Below are 20,974 nucleotides of genomic sequence, written 5' to 3'. Positions count from 1 at the left end.
GCCTGGAACCTGCAGCAGGATCTGAACAGGAAGCTGGAAAGATCCCAGGGTATCCCAGGCCCTCAGCCATACACTCTGCCCTGTCCTCTCCCTTCCCCCGCTTGAGACCTCGGCCAGCCTTTGGCATCGCACTTTATTGGCCCAGGCACATGCCCAGCAGGCCAGTAACTTGGGGGCAGGGCCAGCAGGGAAAATACCCACCCCTTCAAACCCCTCTTTACCGCCCTGGGAGGTCACTCCTGGTAAATGAGGTCACCACTTTTATCTGGGGTCTCTCCTGCCAGCGCTTGCCCCAGCACAGCCCTGCTGGCAGGCAAGAGGGAGGGGATCTCTAGGGCCCGTGAGATGCAGGGGGTGAGGCTTGGCTTGGGGCTTGATCAGAGCCAAAGGGGATGGAGCTAGGTGTCCCAGATGGAGCTGGGGCTCCAGGTGCTCAGGGAGTGACTCTGATACCCAGGGAAAGGTATTGGGAAGGTGTCTTGCCACTGGGCAGGGGCATTTGATCCAGGCCCAGCAGGGCAGCGAGCCCAGACTGCATCTTGCGGGGCTGTAGGTGCAGTCCGGCTCTGCCCCGCTGCTGACCAGCACCCTGTATGCACCTCCTATGCAGTCCTGGCACTACCCCCAGTTACTGAGGTGTCCGCGGTAGCCCATCTCCAGGTGATGTCCCCAGCTGGCTGCAACTCCTACTATTGCCCCTCCCCGCTTCTGGAGACCAGGTCCCCACGGGGGACGGGGCCGAGAGGCCAAGGTGCCAGGCTGTGGTGGGAGGGTTGCAGGGAGCCAGGGCTGGGTGAAAGGGGATGATTTGGGAGTAGAAGGGGGGGTGGTTCTCTTTAACCCTTTGCAGACTGGACAGACACAGCCTGGGCTCAGCGGCTGGATTACATTCCCCCCAAAGCCAGACGCTGATAGTAGTCTCTGTGCGCCCCCCACTGCTCACAGCTGTGGGAGGGACTGTGCTTTGGGTCCCAGGCAGGGTAGGTAGGAATGGCTGAGACTGGTAGATAACAGAGCCTGACTCTCTCCCCCTCCCCTGCCCCGAGGGCAGGGTGGCCACAGGGCACAGAGGGTGGCAGCCTTAGGACCCTGTGCCACAGAGAGGGAGCCTGGCCTGCCCCCTGTCCTAACAGCCAAGCAGCCTGGAGGTCCCTTTCCCTCTACCCCCTCAAGAACCAACACTACTGCCAGGAGTATGGAAGGAAGGTGCCTTGTTGAGAAGAGCAGGTGGAGCTGGAGGCAGCGAGCTGTGGGGGACAGAGTCTCTGGGGGGAGGGGGCTGCTTTAGGCCTCCACGGGGGCTGCCTGGTCGAGGGCTTGGACGTCATCCAGGAAGCCCTTGGGGGTCAGGATGTGACTGGAACCTGTGGAGGAGAGAGGTGGTTGGCAGCGGTGGGCACAGTGGGGTGGGCATGAGGCTGGCAGCACTATGTCCCCCATCCTTGCAGCTGGACCTTGCTCTAGTGTGGGGGGAGAGGGGCTGTCTCCTGCCACCCAACCCCCATGTCCTGGCACCGCATCCCTTGTGCTGCTGTACCCTGCACATCCAGGCAAGAATCCATGCACTGACAGTGTTCCTCACCCTTGGATCTCAGAGGTGTGTGCAGGGGGTGAGCCATATCCCTATGGGTGTTATTCGGGGTGTCTGACTGGAACCCCCCCACACGGTCCCTGGGCAAGGAGGGGCCTGGGGAGCCAGGGGCCAGGAGATCAGGTGGCTAGATACAGGCCATATGGGGCACGCACATCTGTTCCCAGGCCCCCGGGTGCAGGAGGACAGAGGGTGGCATGGGTGCCCTGTGGGTGCTGGGTGGGCACTTCTAGGGTCTCCCCCTCCCAGGGGGTCCCGACTGTCCCTGACCTGGGCATTCCAGCCGCCCTCCCCCCCAGGACTCGCCCCACTCACCGATCACCACCTCCCACTTGCCCTCGGTGGCCTGGGTCACTTCATAGGCACAGCGCATCTCAGACATGGACACCCCACCCAGCACATAGATGATGAGGCGCGGGCCTGTCCGGTACTCAGCCGCTGGCTTGTTCTTGTGCCAATGCCCGAAGCGGGCGCTGTGGGGAGAAAAGGACTGTGTGGATACCAGGGGCTCGCTGAGGGAATGCCAGGCGGAGGGGTGGGCACTGCCCGAAGCAGGCACTGGGGGAGAGAGGGGCAGTGTGGATACCAGGGGCTCGCTGAGGGAATGCCAGGCGGAGGGGTGGGCACTGCCCAAAGCAGGCACTGGGGGAGAGAGGGATAGTGTGGATACCAGGGGCTTGCTGAGGGAATGCCAGCTGGAAGGGCAGGCCCTGCCCAAGGCAGTGGGACAGGAGTCCCAAAGCAGGCAAGAGGGAGTAGGGGAGGGTGGCACCTACCTTGGGCTGGGGGTGCTGTCTACAGCCCGGCCAGTCCCTTCCCTCCATCCTGGGCCCTGGTGTGTTGAGGGACTGCTGGGGGGCGGGAGACATGATGAGAGGGGTCCAGGGTCTTGGGTACCCCCTCCCCTGTAGAGGGCAGGGTTCTGGTCATGGATTCCCAGGCACAGATGCTCCTACCCCCAGGGGGGCGGGATGTCAGGGCTCTGCCCCCCACAGCCCAGCCAGGCTCAGCCTTACCTGACAACAGCCTGGGAGCTGGCGGCAGGGACTGGGTCCGAAACGAAGGGCCACAGCTTCTTGTCCAATTTGTCCTCAATGGTGTCCTGGGGGCGGTGGGGAACAGGTCAGCAGGGGCTAAGCAGCAGACACCTCAGACCTGAGGGCCAGGCTGGGCCCCACTGGATAGCTCCTCACTGAATGATTGACAGTCCCTGGGGGGAGCAGCCAGGGGCCCCCTTTCAAGGGTGGGGCATGGGGAGCCAGCAAAGAACATGCTGACCCCTCCCGTGATACCCCCCCATCTCCACTCATCCCCATCAGTTGCTCAGTGCCCTGTTGTGAACTCCCCACTCATCCACTGTTTTGGGGAGGGCAGAGACCTCCTGCAGCTGGATCCAGGGCCCTGCATTGGGGGGGGGGGGGGGAAGGGGAGGCAGGGAGCTGCCCTCAGTGCCCCCTCCCTGCTGCGGGCAGATCCAGGCCCTGCCTCTTGCCCCATGAGGTGTGTCCCAGTCATGCAGGGGGCCCAGGCTACGATACATCCGAATGCCACATAACAGGGGTTTTTACGTTAATCCGCTGCGTTGACTTGTACTGGGAAGCTTAAGGCCTGCCGAGCTGTGGCTGGCGTAGAGGAGGGGGCCTAATTGGATTAGGCATGGGACTGAGGCTACCGCAACTGCCTGCCCCAAAATCCCACTGTAGGAACCATCACAGCGCTGGAGCTCCTCTCCTGTGATCTGCCGGGAGGGGGATGGGGGGGCAGGGTGTGTGTCATCCTGAAGGAGCCCCAAGCCAGTAGGTTGAAGGCAACCAAGTTTTCCTTCTCCCTCCCTCCCTCCCGCCACCTCGAGAAGTGCCCCACAGGTTAGGACGATGAGGGGCTCAGCCCCCAGCAAGGTTGGGGGGGAAGTGACCATGTCAGCTCTCACAGGCTAAGCAGGTTTGGGCCCAGCCAGCGCTTGGATGGGAGACCTCTAAGGAAAAGCAACTGGGGGGTGCTAGTGAATCAGCAGAGGGTGCTCTATGACCCCGGTGTGGCGCTAGGGGGCACTGTACTGCAGGGAGTGGGCGGAGGTGCTCAGCACAGGGCACTCTCCCCTGGCAGTCAGTGTTGGCCCCAGTGCAGCACTAGGGGGCGCTGTACAGCAGGGAGGGGGGGCGCTCTGCAGGGGGCACTCTCCCTGGTCAGTCAGTGACCAGTACTGCGCAGCAGGAGTTCGTCCTTCAGATGAATGTCACACAGCTGCTCCTCACTGGAGGTTAGGCGAAGGACCTTGTTGGCCATTGGTGACGACCCTGGCGCTCCAGTCAAATTCATGCCAGCAATGACAGTGTGCTGCCTAGATCCCCTGCACTTCCAGCCCCACACACTGATCACCACCTGCCCTAGACTCCCAGGCAGTGCTGCTATGCAGCTGTTAACAGCTGCCTGCCACTGCTCAGGAAGAATTCAGCCCCGGTGAGGGAGCCTGTATAAACCACCTGTGCCCCACCCCAGAGGTGGCAGCATCTCAGCACTGAGCAAGACAACTCCTCTGCACTCGTGCCTATAATTTAAGACCCCGAAGGATGGCAGCAGGAGAGAACTCTGATAAGTCCCTCACATGGCTAGACCCTCTAAGGATACAAGGATGTGGATGTGTGATCCGCTAGCTGTCTTTTACCTGTATCCACATCCTCACCCTCAGCTAGGGTGACCAGATGCACAGATTTTATAGGGACAGTTCCAATTTTTGGGTCTCTCTCTTATATAGGCTCCTATTACCCTCCCACCCCCATCTCTATTTTTCACATTTGCTGTCTCGTCACCCTACCCTCAGCAGCAAGCCCTCACAAGGGCTAGCAAGGGGGGTGAGGAGGAGGGGACTTGCAGGGAAGAGGCAGCGCGAGGGTGGAGACTGTGGGTAAGGGGCACCGTGAGAGCAGGGTCTCGAGGGGAAGAGGTGTCTCATCATGTGCTGCTCCTGGAGGGTCATGAGCAACGACGACACATGGCAGCAGCAGAGCGTGTTGCATCCACAGTGGGGTGGAGGGGTGGGGCGCTGGGGCCCCGCCTGCCCCAATCCCAAATTCTGCTGCCCAGGAGCTGGTGGGGACGCTGGTGCTGCTCGAGCTGCTGGATAGGAAGCAGCGCGGCGAGGAGAGTGGGTGCCGGACAGCCCCGACTCCGACCTGTCGCCCAGCCACTGGCCCTGAGCATGCTGTGTCCCCCGGGCTGCCTGAGCCGGATGCCACAGGCCAGGTGCTGCTGGGGAGTAGAGCCCTGCACGGTTGTATCCACAGCCGATCCACTATCTGCAGAAAAAGATTTGTGGGGCTCTACACATGGCTGACCCCAAACCAACACCTCCCCCCCCCCCCCCCCTTGGACCCAGCCTGCCAGGTGTGACTCCCACCCCAAAGCCAGGAAGGAGATGGCCCGGTACCTCCATGACGTCTTTGAGCCTGGGGGTCCAGCGGGAAAGCTGGTAGGTGGACTCCAGTCGCAGCTTCCTCTCGGGTTGCAGCTGCCCGCTCTGGAGGAGGAAGGAAGAGGGGGTGAGAGGCAGCAGGCAGGGAGTGTGGAGTGGGAACGGGGGCAGACAGGGAGAGCGCGGCCTACCTGAGTCGCTCCAGCCAGGCTGGCAGGGGAGAGGCAGAGAAAAGAACAGAATGGATCACTGAGCGAGAGAGAGAGAGAGAGAGGGGAGGGGAGACTGATGGGAGAACAGAGCCGCCTCCCTCCCTTCATCGCAGACACTTAGGCTGGCCTGGGTCACCCCGTGCAGTGGTCACCAGCTCCAGCCCCCTGGTGATCTGAGGAGCAGAAGAGGTCACTCCAGATGAGGAGTATCTGGGGGGTCACCCCCATATGAGGAGGGTGTCACCACTGTACAGGGGCAGAGGCCACCTCTGTGCTGGGAGTAGGTCACTGCCATAGGGGGCACCCCCAAGATGGCCTAGGCTCCCCTGTGCAGCACAGATCTGCCCCCGGCATGGGTACAGCTACTGCCCCGGCCCCAGTCCCTTACCCCAGGCGTGAGGGAGGTGCCCAGGAGCTGCATGTTGTGGATGATGTTGCTCTGCTGCTGGATGTTGGCATGCTGGATCAGCTTGGTGAGGTTTTCCTCGCCCACACCTGCATGGGGAGAGACAGGTCAGCGCTAGCACCTCTGGGATGCACCCACAGCCCAGGCACATTCAGTGTGTGGCCCCAGGAGTCCTAGTTCCCCAATCAAATCCTGAGATCCTGCTCTTCCCAACCCTCTCAGAGCTAGGGCTAGAACCCAGGAGTCCTGGCTCCCAGCCCCCCTCTAACCACTAGACCTCACTCCCCTCTCAGAGCTGGGGGTAGAACCCAGGAGTCCTGGCTCCCAGAACCATCCGCTCTAGCTCACTGGACCCCACGTAGTTAATGATCGAATTCAGGTCCTTGCAGCTCCTCCCTCCACAGGTTCTCTCGGGCGCTGGGGGCAGGGGTCTCTCTAGCTCCCCCCGGCAGTGCAGTGGGAGCCTCCCCTTCCCCTGATCTGGGCTTCACCTCCTGCAGCCAGTCAGGTGCAGTGTCAGAGCCGAGGCCTGGGTCTTTAAGGCTGTGAGGACTTGAGCTGGAGGGAGGGCAACCCCCCTAAACCATTTACTGCTGCTTAGTGCAGAGGGGGAGGCCTGGCAACTCCACAGGCCCCCTGTCCAGGAAACTGGGCAGCCAGAGGAGCCACATGAGGGCACCTGGCCTGGGCAATGGGCACGGGGGCAGTGCCTGAGCAGGGTTACAGGAAGGGCCCCAGAGCAGGGCCCTGCCCCACCGAGCCAGCATGGGGCAGGAACCGATGGGGGAAGAGGGATTGTGCCAAGTGTCAGGGTCATTGAGGTTCCCCAGGCCCTGGTGAGCTGGGGGAAGGGGCTGGATGCAGCAAGAAGCAGGGAGCTGGTCCAGGGATGGCACAAGGGGTGGGCAGGGAACTGGTCGCAGGGGGCTCAGAGGCAGAACACGGTATCTGAACAGCCTGCAGGAAGGGAGGGATGTTCCCTCTCCCTGCTGAGAACGGGCTGGGGGCTGCTCCAGGTGTGTGTCTCCATCCCCCCTCCCTGCAGAGAACAGGCCACGGGGGCTGCTCGGGGCTTGTGTCTTCTCCCCTCCTCCTGCAGAGAATGGGCTGCGGGGAGCGTGGAGGGCGGACACTGCTGGGAAGGCAGCAGTGGGGAGCAAAGGCTGCCAGGTCTGACCCCAGGGGGCAGTGCAGAGCGTGGGCACGGCGCACTGGCTGGCTCCTAGGCACCGAGAGGTGGGCAGAGGGGAGACAGAGTCATAGAGCCAGGCTGGACACAGGCCCCGGGAAGCGGTTGGCTGGGAGGCGCCCTGCATGGCTTGGGGGCGTGTCAGTCTGAGCAGTGCTATTCCCCCCACAGCCCCGGAACCTGCCTCCAGGAGCGCCCCCTGCCGGAGCAGGCCCCCCAGTGCTGCCCCCTGCAGGTCTGTGGCATTACCGTTCTTCAGGAAGATGTAGAGCAGGATGATGCGGATCTTGTCGTAGGCCTGGACGCTGGGGTCCAGCAGGACGGGCACGATAATCTTCATGGGGTCTTTGATCTTCTCCCCGTCCACGTCCGTCCCCATAGCCAGGTCCTAGGGGGTGAGGGGGGCACACACACAAGGTCCAGGTCAGGCCACTCCGCTTCCTCCCTCTCCCACAGCAGGATGGGAGACGCGATGGCTCCACAACCCACAGCTCGCCTACCCTCTGTGCCAGGGCCCCTTCCTCCCTGGAGTCGGCTCCCCCTAGGGTAAGCAATGGGCCCCCAGGGAGTAACATAAGCCCCATGTCTCCTTTCTGCACCCCGTGCTGCATGTGGGGGCTGGCACTGGCTTCAGCGAGCCTGCGGGTCTGAGACCACTCTCTCTGGGCTAAGTCCATGAGCCAGACTCTGCCCCCCAGCCAGGCTCTGCCCACAGACCCACCTGCTCCACGCTGCACAGCTTCTCCACCGTCCCTTTGAAGTGCCGCATGCAGTGCTCAGCCAGGTTCAGGTGTGTGGAGTACTGCGGGGAGAGACCGGGGCATGGGGGAGTTTACTGCATCACCAGCTGGTCCAGAGCACCTGCACCCCCAAAGAGGGCACCTTGGCCACATGGGCAGCCCCAACTGGCTGTATAAGGCGAGTACATAGGGATTGTTTTGCCCAGCACTGATGTGCAGCCACCTCTGGGGTGGAGCAGGGCAGCTGGAGGGGAGGATCGGGAGGAGGGAGCAGCTTTCAAACCAGCCCACGGCTTCTCTGTTAGTCACCATGAGGTTGGGGGCTTGGAGATCAGCCGGTGTCGGGATACCCGTGCCAGTGGCCAGGAGCTTTTTGTTGGCACATGGCCCAGTGGCACCAGGAGTCGTTCCAACGGGCTGGTTTGGAAGCCTACCAAGGCCCTCTCCCGAGAGCTGCAGCAGCAAGGCGCGGACATTACCCAACGGCTGCCATTGCTGGGGTTAACGGGGCAGCTCTGGGCACTGACGGGCAGGCTGCTGCCCAAGATGCCACACAGCACCTGGGGGGGAAATGGCTCTGCCTGACTGGACAGGTCTGCAGCTCTTATCAGGCAGTAAGGGAGTCCCATCACTGGGGCAGGACTCCTGCCTAGCCCTGGACAGAGCTCCCCAGTGTGCCCTGCCGCCCAGCAAGTCCCTACTGTCCCTCACCAGCCCCACAGACACCCTGCCCCCCCATCAACTCCACTGAATGCCCTGCCCCTGCCCACTAACAGCCCCAGCCCCGTTACCTTGTTCAGCTCTTTCTGGTACTGGGGCATCTTCTTCAGGATCTGGGACAGGTCCTTGATGTTGGCCTGGAGGGAGGCAGTGGTGAGATCCTGGCCCCCTGCGAGTGCATGGAGCCCCCTGCAGGGCAGAGGCCTCACCCAGGGACAGCCGCAGCAGCCCAGCCATGCATGCCGGGGGGGTCACTCAGGCCATGTGTGGTTGCGGCTTGCATTAGACCTGCTCTTCCCAGGCCAGCTGGAACAAGCTGGCAGCCCCACAACCCGAGTGCCTCCCAGGGTGTAAAGCAGCAGCAGGCCAGGGAGATGTCAGCGTTGGCTCCCTGCGGCGCTCCCTGCGCAGCCCCAAGCCTGCTGTCTGATCACACCCCATGGGCCTCTGCCCTCCCCCACCAAGGTGAGCTCCTGAGATCTGGCTGGGGAGCAGGGGGCTCCACATACACCTCTTAGCCCTTTACAGGCAAATTCTGGGAGCAATGGGACAGCCCCAACCCCCCGCCAACCCCTCCTAGGGTAGCAGGGCAGCCTCCTCTCCCCATCAGTGGCTGTGGGATGGGCCCCCCGATCCCTCTGTGCTGGATTCCCCAATTGCTCCCCACAGCCCCCGCCGCACCTTGTCCGTGGTCAGCCTCTTGCTCTCACAGAAAGTGCGCAGCAGCTCCGTCACCTTCCTGCAGCAGGGAGAGGGGTCAGGCCGGGGCCAGGTACTGCCTTGGAGGTAGGGGGTGCCCTGTCCTATGCGACAGGGGACAGAGCCCCCGCCCCACAGGCACCAGGGTTCTCTGCCTTGAGAGCCTCAGACAGGGAGGGTGGGGGTTTCTTCCCAAGTTACCCCAAGGCAGAGTGTTCAGTGCACCCCTGAGGGCTCCTTGCATCCTGCTGGGGGGGTCTGGGGGCAGCAGCGGGCCCAGCAGGAGGTCAGTGAGGGACTCACTCAAGGAGGCTGTGAGGTGCATGGGGAGATCCTGGGACTGGGGGAAGCCTGACAGGAGATGCAGACAGTGGCTCTGGAAGTGAGCGCTCAGGGGTCCTTAGGGGAGAGAGGCTGGGTCCAGGGGGTCTTAGCACTCAGAGAGGAGCATGTCTGAGGGACCGGCCCCAGCACTGGGTGGGAGGGGGAGTCCTGGCAGTGAGCAGGAAAGGGGTGTGTTGCGGGGGGGATGTCCCTGCACTGGGTGGGAGAGGAATGTATCCAAGGGGGTGTGGGATTCCAGCACTGGGTGGGGTGGGAAGGGAAGGGAAGGGGTGTGTCCAAGGGGGCCCCAGGGTGGGGAGGGGTGTGTGTAGAGAATGGGGGAAGTCCTGGCACTGGAAAAGAGGGGGATGGGTGTGTCAACGGAGTGGAGGGTCCTGGCACTGGGTGGGAGAGGTGTGTCTGAGGAGGAAGGGGGGTAGCGGGTCCCGGCACTAGACAGGGCACAGAGTGGTGTGTGGGGGGGAAGGAGGTGGATTCTAGCCCTGGGTGGGGAATGGAGGGGTGTGTACAGGGGGGTGGGTGAGGCACAGAGGGCCACATCAGGGGGCAGAGCTGAGCGCGCTCACTTGGAGACGTCAGCAATGTGCATGTGGCGCAGCTGCACCCAGAGTTCGTCGTCTTCGTCCAGCAGTGCCACTTTCTCCCGCGAGTCGCTGATGCCCGTTGTCTCGTACCTGTGGGGGTGGGGAGATGGGGTCAGTCTGTGGCACCCCTCCCCCGACTGTGGGGGCTGCAGAGCAGTGCAGGTGCCTGGGTCCCACCCTCCCAGCCGCCTGAGGGGGAGTGCGGGGCGCCCCCTGCTGGCAGCCAGACTCTACTTGTAGGTGTCGTTCTCGATGCTGAGCAGGTCATAGGCCATGGCCTGGAAGGTGAGCTCGTGCAGCAGTGGGGACACCAGGTCGAAGCTCCGGTCCACAATCAGCAGCTGAGAGCGGGCTTTGTCGGGGCCCTGGGGCAAAGGAGAGAGAGACCTGTCACCCACTGCTCCGGCGGAGGGGTCCTGGCCTGGCTCACACAGCACAATCCAGTGGGTCCTGATAGCCTGAAACTTCACCACCCGTCCTCTCTGCGGCCCAGCCCCCAACCCCAGGGGGAAGCCAAGAGACACCCCTCAAGCTATCTGGGATGTGCCTTGGGGTCCCGCCCTGACCGACAGAGAGAGCTCCCCACCCAGCTGCCCTGCAACGCCCCCTGCAGGGACAGGACACCTGCCCCTCGTGCAAACAACAATGCCCCCCTCCCCCAAGCATGCTCTCTGCTTGTGCCTCTCCACCAACTGGAGCATGCCCCTTGCAAGGCAGCCCCCCAACTGCTCCCTGCCCCATATGCTGCGGGGCTGGAGGGGGAAGGGTGTGATACACACTACACCAGAAGACCCTGGCTAGTCTATCATTAACTAACACCAAAGACTCTTTGATACAAGGTCCCAGAGTGAGACAATGGGACGTTATCCCGATGCCCTACCTTGCATCTGAGCTGGGACCCCATGTGAGGCTCTAGCTCCCCACTCCCAGCCTGAGTGGCCTCCCAGCATCCAGCTGGACAGAGGCCACTCAAATGGTCAGCATCTCAGACCCACATCATTGGGGGTGGGGGGGGGAGCCCTGGCCCAGCCCCCACTCTCAGCCTGATCAGCATGCACTGCCCTCTTTGGGGAGCAGGTGGCGCTATGAGACCAACCCTGCACTTCCATGGCAGACGGCTCTGAAACCGGCTCCAGCGTCCCCAGTGGAACCCAAGCCCACCCAGGAGCACCTTGGCAAGGGGCTGCATCTGCGTCTGCTCTTTGCTGGGTAGCACAGTCAGGGGAGAGGGGGCGGGGACTACAGCCCCTGACACTTCCCCAACTGTCCCACCTCAGTACCTGGCCCAATTTTCAGCCAGAGCAAAAAGTTGGACCAGCCACCACCCACTCGCCTGGCAGGTCTCCACAGCCTCTGGGTAAATGGGCTGAGGCTGACAAGGGAGCACCTCTCCTGGGGGAGTATTTGGCCCCCACCACTGTAGCATCAGGGCACCTCACTATCACTGCTGCATCCCACTCACCCCCCCATGCATGTGGGGCTGGGCAGAGCTGTCACCCCATTGCAAAGGGGGATGGAGGCCCAGAGAGGCTGAGTGACTCACCCAAGGTCACACAGGGAGTTTGTGGCAGAGCAGGGACATGAACTCGGGGCTCACAACTCCCAGGCTGGCACCCAACCCCTTGGGCCATCCTTCCTTGCCAGCTCTACCAGTCTGGGTGGGTTGCTATGCCCAGCCCCCCCAGACTCTGCTCACACCTTTGCCAGTTTGACTCTGCTGGAGGGATCCTTGGGTGCAGAGGGGGGCTGGTGTAACCACTGGGTCACCCCACCTTGCCCAGAGCAGAGGGGTGGTTAGTGCACTGCCTGTGCCAGCTACCCCTCAGGGCTGGCAGCTGGGAAACATCAAGGCAAGAGGGACTAGTGCAGACAAGGCCCTAGGGCGCCGTGACCGCGGGCTGGGTGGCTTTGGAGATCTGACTGCTAGAGGCCACGCTACAAGAGACCCTGGGGTTCTGCGCCAGCTGCCAAGGAGAGGGCACACTGGACTGGCCAGCCGGGATTGTGCTGCATGGAGCAGGGCCTTGAGTCAGCACTCCTGGCTCTGTGGTGGACCTGCTGTCTGGATTCTATTGAAAGCGGCTGGGCAGTCAGGACTCCTGGCTCCTATTCCTGCCTCTGCCACCTACTTCCGGCTGGCTGCTCCATGCCTCAGTTTCCCCCATGTAACATGGGAATAGTGCTTACACCTGTGACAGGGAGGCTTGGCAAGAGCCTCAGGAATATCCCTGGGGGACTCACAGGAGTAACAGCAGCAGGGTGGGCACGGAGCAGGACTTTGCCCTCCCCAGTGCTGCTCTCAGCTCCTGAGAATAGCACAGATCAGACGGGGGCTGCAGGCTGGAACCAGGTCTGCTGCAGCAAGTAGCTCTGGTGGTTAACAAACATGCTGTCACTCCCTTCCCTGTGTAGATGGTTTGGGCAGTCAGGTATGTGGCAGGCTCCCCTCTGGAAGCAGGTCGGTGCTGCCAGCTGTGAGTTACAGAGCATGTGCGCCACGGTAGCCAGCTATCCCAGAGGGGGCCCCCCTGCGCGAGACCAGTATCATTATCCCTATTTTACAGATGGGGAAACTGAGGCACAAAAAGTGTAGATAAATCTGTATAAATATTCACATAACTTTCATATGATTTTGTATTATGTCTCTTTGTATAACCCTGTATTAAGCTATTTTCATACAACTTTGTATCAAGTCCTTTGATATAGGAACTTTGTATCAGATCCCTATGTAGAAAAACTTAATAGAAAACTTTGTTAAGCCTTGGTATAATGTTATAGCCCCTAAGGATAGTTAAAGTAGAAGAAAAATGTCTTTTTGCTAGTAAAATGAGATCTTCTCTTCCACTCCCTTAATCAATTGCCCTGTTGAATGAACGAGGGGTGAATTAGCAAGGTGTGGAAGGCAGCACCTCCAGAGGGCTGCAGCCCTTGGAGAGGGGATGGAAGCCAGACCCAAGGACAATAAAACCTGTCAAGTGGGCTCCTTAAAGAAGAGCAGACATATTGACGGCCTTGGGGGTTAGAAGCCAGCACCTTCTTTTGGAAACACCCTCTTTGCAGCATTAAGACAACACCCAGAAGAAAGCAGGACAAAGGACCAAGGGACACAGACACAGATTTTGAATCTTGTACAGATTTGCATAAGAGGGAAGCTGCTATAAAGGTGAGGTGTCTTGCAGAGGACCCTGGGACTCCTCTTGTCAACATGTGAGCATCAATCCGGATTGACAGAAGCCCGGCTCCACCCCCTCCCCCATCTAACTCACCTGGCCAGTGCAGTTAGGGGGAGCAACTAATTGGTAACAACAAGAAGACAGAGTATGTGTATGTAAGTGTAACAGACAGACAGAGATCATATGCATATGATCAGTGTTAATTAATACATGTATTGCTAATAAATGTGGCGTTTTGCCTTATTCCCCCTGAAAAGATCCTGTACGGTTCTTTAAGTACAACGAAAGGGGAGGTGACATGCCCAAGATCACCTGGCTGGGAATAGAACCCAGGTCTCCCGTCTCAGTCCAGGGTTCTATCCACTAGACCACACTGCCTCAGATGGGAAAGGAGCTCATGGATCCACAGGGTCAGTGCCAGGCCCCAGTTGGGGAAGTCTCTGGGAGGAAGCCCTTTGCTGTGCCAGACCCCAACAGGTCTCTCTCTTCCTCCAGGACAGGCCACATGGCCTCCCCACCTCCTGAGACTGAACCACTGCGCTTCACCCTGTGAGCCCTGCCCAGCAAGTCCAGCTGAGACAGACCTGTCCACTCCGCAGGTCCCAATGCCCCTCGGCCTGGGTGACAGGGCCACTCACCCAGTGTTGTCAGAACAGTTGAGTTCCTTAGGCACCTGGACCCCAGCCCCGGCAGCCCAGCCCACTGAAGGTTAAAGCAAGAGGCTGTTCTCGTCAGCCCAGAGCCCGGACGAGCTGCAGCTAAACTCCGGGTCTCTCGCTCAGGGCCTGTCTACATGTAAACCACTGCAGCTGCGCCGCTTCAGTGACACTGCCTTTCTCATGCCCCCGAACGACGCAGTTACACCGACCTAATTGCCTCGTGTAGACCAGGCCTCGGTCTGACCTTGGTCAGTTCCCAGACAAGAGCTCCCAGCTTCCCCCACTTATCCCCCAGCTCGAACCTTCCCAACTCTGTGTTCTTGAGCTGGGGGCCCTGCTCCAATTCCCTGCTAGGAGTGTCCAGCCAGAAGCCGTTGGAACCGGCACGGTCTTTCTGACCCCCAGGCTGATCTGGGTCTGATTCTCTTCATTTCACCAACATAGGGAGGTGACACCCCTCCCCCTCCCCACCATGATTACTACCTTCGCCGAGAGTCCTTCCACCCCAGCCCCCTGCCTGAGAAGCCATGAAACATATAGGGGAAACTGAGGCACACATCAGCTTCATAAAAGATATCTCAAACATTCCCAGTTGGTCACAGGTGCACAGTCTCCCAGCAGCTCGGCAAAGGCTGGAAGCAAGAGCAGAAGGGAGAGATCTGGGAAGGCCTTGGATTTTACATCACTTTGCTTCTCCTAGAGGGACAGGAGCCACTGGGTTTCCTGTGCAAGAATCCAGGGAAGGGTGGGTTTACAGCTCCCCTCTGCTGGGGGTGGGACGGGGACAGCAGAAGCTGGGGGAAGCCCACAGGCCAGGGCTGACTTGTGGCTAAGGCTCGGGAGAGCTGGGTTCTAGTCCTGCTCTGACAGACTCCCTGCATGTCTTAGTTTCCCCATCTGTAACACAGGCCACCCTGCCTCCCCTGGGAAGCTGAATTCACTAGTGAGGTTCCGATACCATGGAGATGGTGTAGGAGCAAACACAGACAGGAGTGTCCAGGTGTGGAAGAGGCTCTGTGTGCAAAGCTTAGTTTTGTGACCCAACTGCCCTGTTTAGAAACGGAGAGAAATTGTGCTGGGCACACACTTCCCTAGTCGGTGCCTCAGTTTCCCCATCTGTACAGAGGGGATAAGGACATTGGCCTTTGTAGGGCACTTTGAGATCTGCCCATGGCCAGTGTTAGAGAAGGGCTGGGGCCATTAGCCCAGCCACACAGGGAATGCTATTGTTCTGCCAGCCCCTAAGGATCTCCAAGGAGGTTCTAGATCCCCACCCTGCCCCCCTCGCTAGGAACTCCAAGGGGGTCTAGACTCCACCCCTTCCCCCATTAGGTTCGAAATCACTCCTTCTTCCTTCTACTTCTCATGTGCTCCCCCCTCCCCACCCCAGCTCTGTCCCATGGTGAGGGCATGGCCGGCACAGCTCGCTCACCTCTCCCATGCTCGGGTTGTCTGCCTTGAATGCGTTGAGTTTGGCCAGCACAGCATGCGCCAGGTGGAAGTTATCTTCATGATCCCTGCAGCAAAGATAATCCTGTGGGTCAGAAACAGCTCCTCCCCCATGGGTACATGCACTTCCTGTAGGTGGTGACCAGGTACCCTTCTCTCTCTGGGCACAACACTTCCTGTAGAGGATGGCCAGGTACCTCCCCATGGCACACTCACTTCCTATGGGGGTGGTCAGGTACCCCTGCCCCCAGGCACACTCACTTCCTATAGCGGATGGCTGGATACTCCTTCAGGGTTTCACACAATGTGGCAATCTGCTCTGCCAGCATCTCCATCTGCTTGTTCTTGTCCAAGGAGCGGTAGTGGCTGAAGCAGTTGTGGAAGGTCTGTGGCTTGTCCAGGGAATATACCTGGGGGATGGGCGACAGAGATCAGACCCTGGTGCCTCGAGTTCCCCGCACACTCAAGCTAACCTCCCCCCATAACCTCCAGCCCCTGGGCTGCCAGGGAGGAACCATGGGCAGCGGAAAGCAGTCTTCACCCTAGATATGCTCCTCCTGGCCTGACTGCCCCCGAATGATGGCACAGCTCTGACCCTGCTCCCCATGGTGCTAGCCCTGCCAGGCATGCCATCTCCCATCAGAATTCCCTCTCACTTGCTCAGTGGCCAAGACTGGGCTGGTGCCAACTGCTGGTAACCAGGCCAGCCAGGCAGAGCTGTAGCAAGCCCCTTGTGAGGGAGATCCCTTTGCCAGAGCCACTCCTGTTGTGGTAGAGGGACAGCGACCCAGAGATTCATGCACCAGCCTGGGACGAAAACTCTCCAGGTTCAGGTCCTTACTTGGCTACAGACTCCTGGGTGCCCTCAGGGGTGTGTCTCTGCCCTGGAGAAGTCAATGTTGTGGGAGAGGGCTTGGCCACACTTCTAGTCTGGTGAGAGCGCCAGTGTAGCCACGGGCAAACCTGGCATCAACGTGCGCCTGCCGCTGTCGCTTATTTCACTGGCCAAACAGAACGAGCCATTGGGGCAAACGTGCTTGGACACCAATAAAACAATATCGGCGCATGAAGGGTTTGCTGGCGCAACAGGACCAGTGAACCAGTAAAGCCTCCTGACGGACACTCAGCTTATATCAGCCAGAGCTTCTCTTGGCACAGCTGGCACCGGTACCCCAGGTGAAATAAATTATAGTGGCGAAAGGACTGCTTTACCAGCATACCGGCATCTACCCAGGGGCTCTGTCACCACAGCTGCTTCAGTTACAAGGGGGGATTTTTTCCTCTCATGTCCCCGTAACAAACCCATACCAACAAAGCTTTTGTGTGTAGACCAGGCTCATGACTCTCTGTCCCTCATTTTCCACAATGTGTTTGGGATTGACAACACAGCCCTCCCCTCAGGGGCGTGAGGGGGGGAATCCACTGACGACACAAGAAGGGGATGGGGCGGTTGGGCAAAGGGCAGGTGTGTGGAGTATCGGGCTGTCTTGCAGGCCTGGTATAAACCATCAGTAAGAGCTGGTAAAGCCAGGGAGGCAGGGCCCTCCTCGCCCAGACATCTAAGCCAGCGATTCCACGTCTCACAGGGTGTGAGCAGCTGACTAATCCCTGTGCTGGCATCAAACCCAGGGCCCTAGAGCCACATGGAACACTAAGGGTGGGATGTTGTACTTCACTGCCTGCCCCGCTCCAGCCCCGCTCCCTCCAAGCCCGGCCACCCCTCACCTGGCTCTCGTAGGGCAGGAAGGCCACATTGATCTCCTTGAGGGTTTTGATGGCCTTGGTGATCCGTGACTTGCTCAGCTCGTTGAACAGAGGCTCAGGACAGGCTGCAAGGCAAAGGCAGTGGGTGGGAGTGACAGGCACAGGGCTCAAGACCCCCAGCACAGCTCCAGCCCCACAGACAGGGCCAGGACAGGCACAGCAGGGCAGTAGTGCTGCACACCTGTGGGGAACCTGGGCAAGCCAGCAGGGCCACACAGGAGTCAACGATGAGTCCAGCCGCCCCGAACCAGAGTCACGCCGGGTTCTTGCCTTCTGCAGCATCAGCAGCGAGGGGGGGCCACAATCTCTCTTATGCAGCCCCGTTTCACTCCATGCGCTCAGCCCTCCCACAGGGGGAAGTGACTAGAGTGTACAACTCCAGATGATGCACAAGGAGGAACGGGGACTTGGGCTTCCCCTGCCGCTGTAATGGGGAGAAGCCGATGTGACCCTCACACACTGGGTATTCTGGTGGTGTCCCGTTCCCCCACCCCAGTTGGGACTGATGGAGCAATACGTGCTGGGAATGGTAGCCAGAGGCCGCCTCTCTAGGCGCACGTCGCATGTGTCTGAGAGTCATGCTGGCTGGAGGCAGGTCCGTTGGGTCATTTTGTCTGGCCTGCTGGGGCTGCATCTCCCTGCAGGAGGGCAGAGCGTAATCGGGGTGCTGCGCACTGGCCTCTCAGCAGAGAGAGCCCCCTCGCTACCCCCCAGGGCCCAGTGTGCCACTGGCCAGGCTCCCAGCTGGGGGATTCCCCGCACCCCGATACTCACTGTCCATGAAGAAGACGTGAGCCGCCTTGTAGGTGAAGGTGGGGGTGCCCCGGAAGTCATTGATCAGAGCCTGCACCGACTGCAAAGTGGGGAGAGGGGGGGTTGTCAGCACCAGCCGAGGCCCCTCCCTGCAGCCCGAAGGGCCCAGCCCACGCCCAGCCCCTGGGGACTCAGAGCCCAGCATGATGCCATCGGGAGGTGGGCTGGTTTTCACCCACCTGGCTCTGGGCTCCCTCCCCGACTGGAGCAAGTGCCCATGTCCAGGACATCCTCAGGGCCCAGTCACGTCTCTCACTGGCACACAAGTGTCTGTGCCTGGCCACAGATGGGGCCTGGCCTTGGCCTTGAAGCTGTACTAAGTGGGCTCTGAGCAGCGTCCAGGGAACAGCCGTCCCAGGCAGCCGCCATCAGGGTCCACTCCCTCACCGGGCGCCAGCTATCCAGGCAGGGTGTTCGGAAGCTGTTCAGACTCCATGACAGGCCATTGTGACAGAATCATAGAATATCAGGGTAGGAAGGGACCTCAGGAGGTCATCTAGTCCAACCCCCTGCTCAAAGCAGGACCAATCCCCAACTAGATCATCCCCATCCCTTCCTTAGAGGTTTTTGTCAAGCCTGACCTTAAAAACCTCTAAGGAAGGAGATTCCACCACCTCCCTAGGTAACCCATTCCAGTGCTTCACCACCCTCCTAGTGAAATAGTGTTTCCTAATCTCCAACCTAAACCTCCCCCACTGCGACTTGAGACCATTACTCTCCTCCAAAGCCCAGCCACCCCTCACCTGGCTCTCGTAGGGCAGGAAGGCCATGTTGATCTCCTTGAGTGTTTTGATGGCCTTGGTGATCTGTGACTTCTCAGCTCCTTGAACAGAGGCTCAGGACAGGCTGCAAGGCAAAGGCAGTGGTGGGGGTGACAGGTACAGGGCTCAGGAGCCCCAGCACAGCGCCAGCCCCCACAGACAGGCCAGGACGGGCACAGCAGGGGCCGTAAGAGTGATTAGCTGCACACCTATGGGGAACTGGGCAAGCCAGCGGGGCACACAGGAGTCAACGATGAGTCCAGCCTCACCAAACCAGAGTCATGCTGGGTTCTCGCCTTCTGCAGCATCAGCAGCAGGAGGGGGGGGACAATCTCTCCAGGTAGCCCCTGTCTCACACCCTGCCCTCAGTCCCTCCCACAGGGGGAAGTGACCAGACTGTACAACTCCAATGATGCACAAGGAGGAACGGGGACTTGGGATCCCCACTGCCGCTGTAATGGGAGAAGAAGCAGACGTGACCTTGACACACTGGGTATTCTGGTGGTGTCCATCCCCCCACCCAGTTGGGACTGATGGGCCAATGCATGCTGGGAATGGTAGCCAGAGGCTGCTTTTCTGGGCGCACGCTGTGAGCCGTGTTGGCTGGAGGCAGGCCCATGGGGGAACAAGGAGGAAGGGATAGGTGGGGTCATTTTTGATCTGGTCTGCTGGGGCACTGGCCTGCTGGCAGACAGAGACACCCCGGTTCCCCTTCAGTGTGTCGCTGGCCAGGCTCCCAGCTGGGGGATCCGCTGCCCCCCTGATCCTCACAGCTGATGAAGAAGACGTGAGCTGCCTTGTAGTTGAAGGTGGGGGTGCCCTGGAAGTCACTGATCAGAGCCTGCACCGACTGCAAAGGGGGGAGGGGAGTTGTCAGCACCAGCCGAGCCCCCTCCCTGCTGCCCGAAGGGACCAGCCCATGCCCAGCCCCTGGGGACTCAGGGCCAGCATGATGCCATCAGGAGGTGGGCTGGTTTTCACCCCCGTCTCTGGGCTCCCTCCCCACCTGGAGCAGGGCATGTGCCATGTGCCCGGACAGTCTCAAGAAGATTTTGGGAGACCAGGAGTTTATCAGGTACTCAGAATCCTGATTGGTGGCAGCGATATCAGATCCAAGCTGGTAATAAGCTTGGGGGAGTTTCATGCTAGCTTCTCAGTTTATGAACGCTAAGGTTCAAATCTGAGTAGGAAGCTACGACACCCCCTCTGCGGGCAGCCCACGCGGGCACGGGGCTTCACCCTGCTCCCCTTTGCTCTACGAGAGCCCCCTGCCCCTGGCCTCCCTCCACTCGCCTCTGGGCTGCAAACGCAAGATCCTCCTCCCCCGCAGCCCCTGCTACCTGAGCCTCTGCCTCAGCGATTCTCCTTCGCTTTGAGTCTCAGCTGAGGTTAGGGTGACCAGATGTCCCGATTTTATAGGGATAGTCCTGATATTTGGGTTTTCTTCTTCTATAGGCTCTTATTACCCCGCAACACCTGTCTCTATTTTTCACACTTGCTATCTGGTCAGCCTAGCTGAGGATGCCTCTCTCTGCCAGTTGCACTTTCCCATCCAACCCCCAGGGGACTGCACTGTGGAGAGGTCTGGGGGACAGTCTGTGCCTCATATGGCAAAGAACACGAAGCCCAGCTCCAGGGAAGCAGCCTCTTGGGGAGCCCCTACTGGCCCCATTCCCATCCTGACACTGTGCTGCACATCCCCCCGTACAACGCCACCTCCAGGCAGCACTAGGAGCTGCCCCAGGGTCTCTCCTGCTCCCCATCTAGCTGCCCCAGGCCCAAGCTCCTACCTTCTCCACAGGGCTGAGCAGATAGATGGCCTCCAGGCTGGGGATTGGCTCCCGGCGCTTATTTATATCTTCCACGACTAGGAGAGAGCAGACACTAGGTGTGGGTCAGTGTGTCCTAGCCACCTGCCCCAGCTGCTCTTCACCAGGATGGGAGGGAGGGAAAGCCAAGGAGCACAGGGATGTTTGCTGGTAGCGCTGCTCCCTGCTGCTCTGGCTCTTCCCCAGGGCCCCTGCCCCTGCTTAGCCCCACCCTGCCCCCACTCCTGAGCTCTGCAACAGGGCAGGGCCTGCGCTCACCAGTGGGGGGAAGTGCAGAGACCTGGCCCAGCTGCGCTGCCGGGGAGCGCTGGGGTGTGGTTCCCCGCCCCAGAGGCACCACCCACCATGGAAGCCTGGGGCACCCTCCAAGAACCCTCCCCCCGCAGAGGCCTCAGGCACCACGCCCCCCAGCCCCCGGGACGGCCCTGGTACCTGCCACCCTGCCCTACCTCCAGCCAGCCCCGCACCCCACTGCCCTGCCCACAGCCAGCCCCGCACCCCCCTGCTCTGCCTCCAGCCGGCCCCACACACCCCTGCCCTGCCCACAGCCAGCCCCGCACCCCTTGTCTCCAGCCAGCTCCTGCCGCACCCCCCTGCCCTGCCTGCAGCCAGCCCCACACCCTGTCTC

At 60.5% G+C, this 20,974-nt stretch overlaps 1 protein-coding gene across 2 annotated transcripts in view; it reads right to left on the bottom strand.

Annotated features, from left to right (window-relative positions):
* Positions 1-1,194: 1,194 nt before the first annotated feature.
* LOC116828942 (syntaxin-binding protein 2) overlaps positions 1,195-20,974 on the bottom strand; it is a 51,232-nt gene continuing 31,452 nt past the window's right edge. Inside the window, exons 4-19 of one of the 2 annotated variants that reach the window (XM_032787477.2) lie at positions 20,308-20,384; positions 17,718-17,796; positions 16,905-17,008; positions 15,441-15,589; positions 15,163-15,247; positions 10,133-10,263; positions 9,881-9,988; positions 8,952-9,009; positions 8,342-8,407; positions 7,532-7,612; positions 7,060-7,198; positions 5,604-5,710; positions 5,019-5,108; positions 2,608-2,693; positions 1,907-2,064; positions 1,195-1,364 (exon numbers count right to left, since the gene is read on the bottom strand). In XM_032787477.2, the coding sequence (XP_032643368.1) occupies positions 1,285-1,364; positions 1,907-2,064; positions 2,608-2,693; positions 5,019-5,108; positions 5,604-5,710; positions 7,060-7,198; positions 7,532-7,612; positions 8,342-8,407; positions 8,952-9,009; positions 9,881-9,988; positions 10,133-10,263; positions 15,163-15,247; positions 15,441-15,589; positions 16,905-17,008; positions 17,718-17,796; positions 20,308-20,384 (1,598 nt within the window). In that variant the 3' untranslated portion in view covers positions 1,195-1,284. Of the gene's footprint in view, positions 1,365-1,906; positions 2,065-2,607; positions 2,694-5,018; positions 5,109-5,603; positions 5,711-7,059; positions 7,199-7,531; positions 7,613-8,341; positions 8,408-8,951; positions 9,010-9,880; positions 9,989-10,132; positions 10,264-15,162; positions 15,248-15,440; positions 15,590-16,904; positions 17,009-17,717; positions 17,797-19,288; positions 19,368-20,307; positions 20,385-20,974 lie in introns of both variants that reach the window. The other variant, XM_075061190.1, reaches the window with a different exon arrangement.

The sequence above is a fragment of the Chelonoidis abingdonii genome, chromosome 26 (genome assembly GCF_003597395.2).
Source record: "Chelonoidis abingdonii isolate Lonesome George chromosome 26, CheloAbing_2.0, whole genome shotgun sequence".
NCBI classification, from domain to species: domain Eukaryota; kingdom Metazoa; phylum Chordata; order Testudines; family Testudinidae; genus Chelonoidis; species Chelonoidis abingdonii.
This window is presented reverse-complemented; position numbering and strand designations above follow the sequence as displayed.